Source organism: Linderina pennispora, assembly GCF_002104995.1.
Source record: "Linderina pennispora strain ATCC 12442 chromosome Unknown DL89scaffold_210, whole genome shotgun sequence".
In the NCBI taxonomy this organism is placed as follows: domain Eukaryota; kingdom Fungi; phylum Kickxellomycota; class Kickxellomycetes; order Kickxellales; family Kickxellaceae; genus Linderina; species Linderina pennispora.
In genome coordinates, this window is record NW_024468458.1 from 8882 (window position 1) to 15542 (window position 6661).

At 53.9% G+C, this 6661-nt stretch overlaps 1 protein-coding gene across 1 annotated transcript; it reads left to right on the forward strand.

Annotated features, from left to right (window-relative positions):
* Positions 1–3703: 3703 nt before the first annotated feature.
* On the forward strand, positions 3704–4509 carry DL89DRAFT_310272 (uncharacterized protein; the record flags this gene model as incomplete). The annotated part of the gene is made up of 1 exon (XM_040890959.1): positions 3704–4509. The coding sequence occupies one exon, from the start codon at positions 3704–3706 to the stop codon at positions 4166–4168; it is 465 nt and encodes a 154-aa protein (XP_040738930.1). The 3' UTR covers positions 4169–4509.
* Between the last annotated feature and the right edge of the window lie 2152 nt (positions 4510–6661).

A 6661-nucleotide genomic window follows, 5' to 3' on the forward strand; every position in this document is an offset into this window, starting at 1 on the left:
CGGGTTGGCCGTGACGGCCCAGTTCTGGCAGCCCTACTCGGCGCTGCCTGGGGTCTGCTATCTGCTGTTGCTGCAGCTCTAGATTTTGTGCTGTTCATGTACCGCGACGCGATAACTCGTCCTTTGCGCTCGGGCTTGTCAGTCCGACTGTCTCCACTCGCTTTGCTCAGCGCCTCTTTCTCAGCTAATCGCAAGCTCCGGCGTCTCTGTACAGGTGCCATTGGCGAAATGAAAAACTTATAATACTACAAATGGTGCAAATGGTACAAAATTCATGACTGTGGAGGGAGAACAGGGCGCACAGCAAAACAAAACTGTCCTCCAGCGTTAATTACAGATTGGACCCACAAAACCCAGCCCCACGGACATCCATCAAATTTCTACAGAATACACGCGCGCCGCAGCCACCTGCCACAATACAGATAACTGCACTCTCAACCCTCCTGCTCCATACCCGCCATGTTTGTGCTGACATCAATCCACGACACGTTAAAGATCCTGCCAGCCGAGTTCCGCAAATCGCGCGAAGAAGCTATCAAAGACGAAATCAACCGCAAATACTCGAACCGCGTGCTGCACGACGTCGGCCTCTGCATGCTAGTCCACGACCTAGTAGAGATCGACGAAGGCTACGTCCAGCACTCGGAGGGCTGGATATGGATCAAAGTTCATTTCCGCATGGCTGTGTTCCGGCCCTTCCGCGACGAAATCCTCGTGGGCAAGGTGCGCAGCGCCAGCCCCGCAGGCGTTCAGATCTCGATCGGCTTCTTTGACGATATTTCTGTGCCGGCCGAGATTGATGCCGCAGGGCTGCGAGTTTGACGCGACCGAGGGCGTGTGGGTGTGGCGGTATGAGGGCAATGACCTGTTTATGGATCTGGACGAGGACATTAGGTTCAGGGTTCTGCGTGTCGACTTTCTGGACGTCAATCCCCCCCGGGGCGAGAAGGAGGGCGTCAAGCCGGCCGTACCAGCTTGTCTGTGGCATTAATGACTCGGGCTTGGGCTTACTATCGTGGTGGGGCGAATAACTGCGATGCTCTCATTTCAGCAAACGAGGGGTTTTCTGCTTTTTCTGTAGCGCAATGTGTGCAACGGCTGACGCCACCTTCGTATCCTACTTTTATTCGGTGCATATACACATACACATACTAGTATTCTGTATACTTCATATGCAATGTACGATGGACCGGCTGGCGCTGTCATAAAAGAGCGCTGGGCCGCCCATTGCCTCCAGGAGGCAAGAGGGTTCTGTTTGAGAAAAAAGCGACACCTTCCAGCATATTAAGCTTTTCCGTAATCTCGTGATCTTTGGTCTCGTATTCCAAACCCTGCGCAATCTGGCCCGCGCCAAATCTCTCAGGATTTTTTTTCGTTGCTTACCCGCATAGCTCGCGCCGAAGCTGCAGCGTACAAAAAAGTCCACCGCACTGCCTCGGTTATCATATCGCGCCTGCCCCGCATCGCCCACTTTCTCTCTCCCCCACTGGGTGACTCTTCTCTTTTTCAATTTGCCGATTCTATTCTCCTCGCACTAATTTTCTTGTAAATGGCTATAAAGGCAAAGGGACCACTGGGCCAGCTGGGCGTTCTGGCCCGCACCATCATACAGAAGCCGTCGGAGGTGCGGCCCCTGGGCAAGCTGGCTGTGCATGCCGCCAAGGCTGCGCACCTAATGGAGTCTGCTGCGATTGGGCCGCGAGACCCAGTCCCGGGATCGCAGGCATCGTTGGTGGACGAGCTCAAGCGGCCTTTCAATGCGAGCTCGATCCAGGCACCGGAAAAGATCACGGCGCACGACTGGCACAGCGCCCTCGACAATGCGTCCCAGGTGGTCGGTGATAAGGACAAGAATCTTGCCGACCCGAAGGATCTGGTGGGTGCCGAGCTCTCATTCATGGACAGATAACCTGGCTAGGCTTTTGGAGAGCGGACATCCAATGCTAAACACAGTCTCGCAATACTATTTCTCAGCGTCAGGCAAGCATATCCGGCCGCTTCTGGTGCTGCTGGTGGCCCAGGCGACCAGCATTGCCCACAAAGCGCCAGGGCATGTCATCAATGCTGGTTGGCTCGTCTGATGTTGATTATTCGCTGATCGATCGGGCCGGTCTCCAAGAATATCCAGAGCGACCTTGAGTCTCATGAGATGAACCAGTTGATTGAGAGCGCGGCGCGTGGGGCCAACGGCGGCAACCCGTACACGCCGCAGACACGGCAAGGGCTGACAGTTCTCCCGACGCACCGGCGGCTGGCTGAGATCACCGGAGATGATCCATACATCATCGCTCCTGCACGACGACGTTATTGATCAGGCAGAGACCCGGCGCGGACTGCCGGCGATTCAGCAGGCGTTTGGCAACAAGATGGCCATTTTCGCCGGCGACTTTTTGCTGGCCAGAGCATCCATGGGGCTGGCGCGACTGCGTGATCCCGAGGTCATTGAGATCATGGCTAGTGTGCTGTCGGACCTCGTTGACGGCGAGTTTCAAACAGCTCAAGAACTTGGAGGATGAGGGCGCGCCTATGGCCAAGCCCGATGACCGCGCCTTCGAGTACTACCTGGAGAAGACATATCTGAAGACGGGTAGTTTGATTGCCAAGAGCTGCCGGGCATCAGCCGTGCTGAGCAATGCTACAGACGATGTTGTCGAGGCCGCCTACATCTATGGCCGCAACCTGGGCATTGGTTTCCAGCTGATTGACGACCTGCTTGACTTCACTGTCAGCGCCAAGGAGTTTGGTAAGCCTGTAGGTGCTGATCTGGAGCTTTGGTCTGGCGACAGCCCCGGTTCTGTATGCCTGGCAAGAGTACCCAGAGCTGGGCCCCTTGTGGCCCGGAAGTTCTCTAATGAGGGCGATGTGCCGATGGCGTGGGAGCTGGTGCACAAGAGTCAGGGCCTGGAGCGCACAAAACTACTGGCCCAGATGTACGTTGATCGGGCACGGGAGGCGCTGGAGGTATTCCCGCCATCGCAGGCCAGAGAGGCCCTGGAGCGTGTGACGCAGTCGGTGGTCACCAGGACAAAGTAACAGCACATCTTAGAGACTGCCACAAAGCTTCACTTTTCATATAAATACCCGGATATCTCTTATGCTCGTTCATTGAAGTCGCATTGTTCTTCCGTTGCTCTGGAGATCAGATCCCTTATCTCCAGGGTGTGCTGCTGACCATAAAACTGCAAGCTATTTTCATGGGTACACTATCGAGATCGGTTTTTTTGCGCCTCTTTGTAGCTAGCGAGCAGCACTCCCCTGTCCTTGAAGTTCTACCTCCCTTCTTTTTCCTTTCCACAATATGCTGCGTGTACAGGCCGCTAGTCCGGGTCTCGCGCCTGTTTGCTCGATCAGCCACAGCTGGTATGGGCCATTCGACCGACTATCTCTCCGATCATGCTCCGGCCAGGAAGTATTTTGAACCATCAGCAGCCCCGCCTACACTCGCTCAACCAGACGCTGTACCGGGGCATTTCACAGCACCAGAGCCAGTCTAAATGATTCCTCGAAGCCGCCGGCAACGGCTACTGACGGCAGTCGCCAGACCCGAAGAACGAGATCAAGCTGCCCATGTACGACATGCCCATGTTCAAGCAGATCCGGCATCTGCGCATGGTGTTCCTGGTCAACGTGTTTTGCTCGACTGCACTGAGTCTTTGGGTGCGCACCGGACGACATTTACACGGTTCTGGCGGCCGGTGCAATCATGGCTGCTGGGTTCATTCCTCTTGCTTTTGTCCAGCTCATGTACTACGACCATGTCAAGAGCATCCGGATCCTAGGCGCTCTGACTCGCAAGCAGCTGAACATGAAAAAGGCGCTGGGCCCGGACAGCCAGATCGAGTTCCCGGCTGTGAGCGAGACTCCGCTGCTTATTACCAGATACAGCCTGTCGGGATCAGACCCCAGCACGCCGGTATATGCGAGAGATCTGGTTCCAGGCACAGAGAGAAAGCGCAGTGTGCAGTGGCTCATTCGTGACACCAACATCGGGTTCCGTGTGTCAAAGAAGGTCATCCAGTACCACCCCGATATGCGTGCACTGGACCAGCTCATCCGGGCGAATGCAAAGAAAGCGGCTGATAGCAAACTGAAGCGGGCCCAAAGAACTAACGCACAGATGCCAGCCATGCCTGTAATCGCAAAGAAAGCTGAAACTAGCGTCTTTTAGATAGAATGAATAGTGCATGTATCTACCGCATATCCAGCAAATTGACAAGCTGTCAATCCTGCTGCGCTGGCAAGGAGCAAGACGATGCCCCCTCTTTCCTCCCAGACACTCTGTGTTTTATTTTTCCACCTTCTTATATTAAAGCAGCCTCTGATGGCAAACACGACAAAGTGCAATGCCTCCAAAGCGTATAAGCTAAGGTTGTTAGCTGCGTCTATCAGAATTATTGGGAGGCACAGGTGGTCAATGGCAAGAACAAGGTCGTGCAGGGCTATGTCACCTACATTCGCTTTGTGGAAACGCGGCGTATCTGCTATAGTTCCTTGCAAATGGGGACCTGGGCGGATGAAAACCATTGAACTCCACCACCATTTCCGCGAGCTCCTAGGCTACAAACTGGACGATACCATCACCGTAGAGCGTCTTGAACACTCCAAGGAGGCTGAAATTATTACTCTTGCACCCATTGACAGTACAGCCATCTACCCCCCGAGCAAAGGCAAGGCGGCAGTATCAGTTTCCCCGTTGGAAGCCAAAGCCGATACGAGCCTGTTGGAATTCTCACTACTATGCTTAAGGAGGGGTGAAGGAATTCTTCCAGACATACAGAGATACCGTGGTCGTGAAGGGGGACGTGCTGTCGTGTGCCATCAATGAAAAGTATTGACTTTATAGTCATGTACACTTCTGAGGACGGGCCGTGTCGCATCAAGGACCCGGATTGCATTCATGTCTTCGCCATTGATGCGTCGAGAGTGCTGCCTAGATTCGCGTAATTGGAGGCTACAAGGAAAATTGCTGCTGAAAGGACCTGGTCTGCGCATCACGAGATTTCAGCGAGCTGTCCTGTCAGCTCGGCATACAGCAGGCACGCGGCATCATCCTACATGGCCCTGCGGGCACCGGAAAGTCGCTGATTGCCAAGTCTTGGCTAGTGAGGTCGGAATGAGGTTTCTTTGCATCAATGGACCTGAGGTTATTGAGGAAGCCATGGAATGTCTGAGATGAACCTGTGTAAAAAGTTTGACGAAGCAGCCAGCCAAACTCCTGCACTCCTCTTCATCGACCAGCTAGACGCCATTGCAGCCAAGCGAGACCCCAACAACAGAGAGGCCTCCAAATACACTCTCGTGTCGCAGCTATTGGTACTGATGGACCAGCTCTTACCGGACGTCACGGTCGTTGCTGCACTAACTACATACACGAAATCGACCATTCCCTTCGTAGTTCTGGCCGCTTCTCCCATGAGATTGAGATAGGTATCCCAACTGAAGAGGAGCGGAAGGACATTCTGACAAAGATTTTGGATGGCATGTCGCTGGACCCTGACACTAGACCTACTATAATCGACGAGTGGCTAAGAGGACGCATGGATATGTTGGTGCCGATCTCCAACTACTGTGCACAGAGGCAGGGCGCCATCGACTACACACAGAGCGAGAGCACAGCGCGAACAGACAGCAAGCGTATCATCGCCTAGGCTATATATTGCCTATGAAGATTTCGAGCATGCGCGCAAGGTTGTCAAACCGTCTCTATTGCGGGAAATGGCCTTTACCATCCCAGCCGAGTGCTTCGACGACATTGGTGGAATGGACAGCACCATTACTGAGCTTAAGAGCATCATCGAGGACCTAGTTGATCACAAGCCCACCTTTGATACATACCGTATGCCGCTGCCACGTGGAATGCTTCTTTATGGCCCGCCAGGCTGTGGAAAGACCATTCTAGCGAAGCAACCGCAAACGCGGGACGGACGCATTTCCTGCAGATACGTGGGCCAGAGCTAATCGACAAATACGTAGGCGAGTCTGAGGCCCGAGTGCGCCGGATCTTTGCCAGAGCGCGGTCGGTGGCCCCATGCATCATCTTCTTTGACGAGATCGACGCACTCACAAAGAAACGCACAGTGTAAACGAAGGCTGCGCCACGCTGGATGGAGTACTGACCCAGCTCCTGACGGAGCTTGACGGCATGATCGACTGCAAGGGTGTTTTTGTCATTGGCGCAACAAATCGACCGCAGATGTTGACAAGGCATGCTTCGTCCTGGCCGCCTGGAGAAGCTGGTCCACATAAAGATGCCCAGAGAAGATTCCAGGGCAGCGATTCTGAGACGGCTTTTGTGCAAGTTTGATCCGCACCAGCTAAAGGTGGATATCGAAAAGATAGCCAAGCACTCCTCTGGATATCGGGCGCCGACTTGAGGGAGCTCTGCAGAAACGCCTTCAGGCATGCAATACGTGCTGTCAATCCAGGTCGTGATGGGACTATGGCGGATGTCACGCTGTCTCCAGAGGACTTTATAAGAGCCTTTGGCGAGAGTGGGCCGTCGGTGAGCAAACAAACAATTCAAGAATATGAACATTCGAGATAAGAAATGAAGACGCCAGCGCATCCCATCTATTTATGAAATCTCATCATCGCCATCAAGATTGCCTGACGCCGATAGCAGCCAGATACAGGTTCAGGAGCAGGAGCAGCTGTAGTTTAG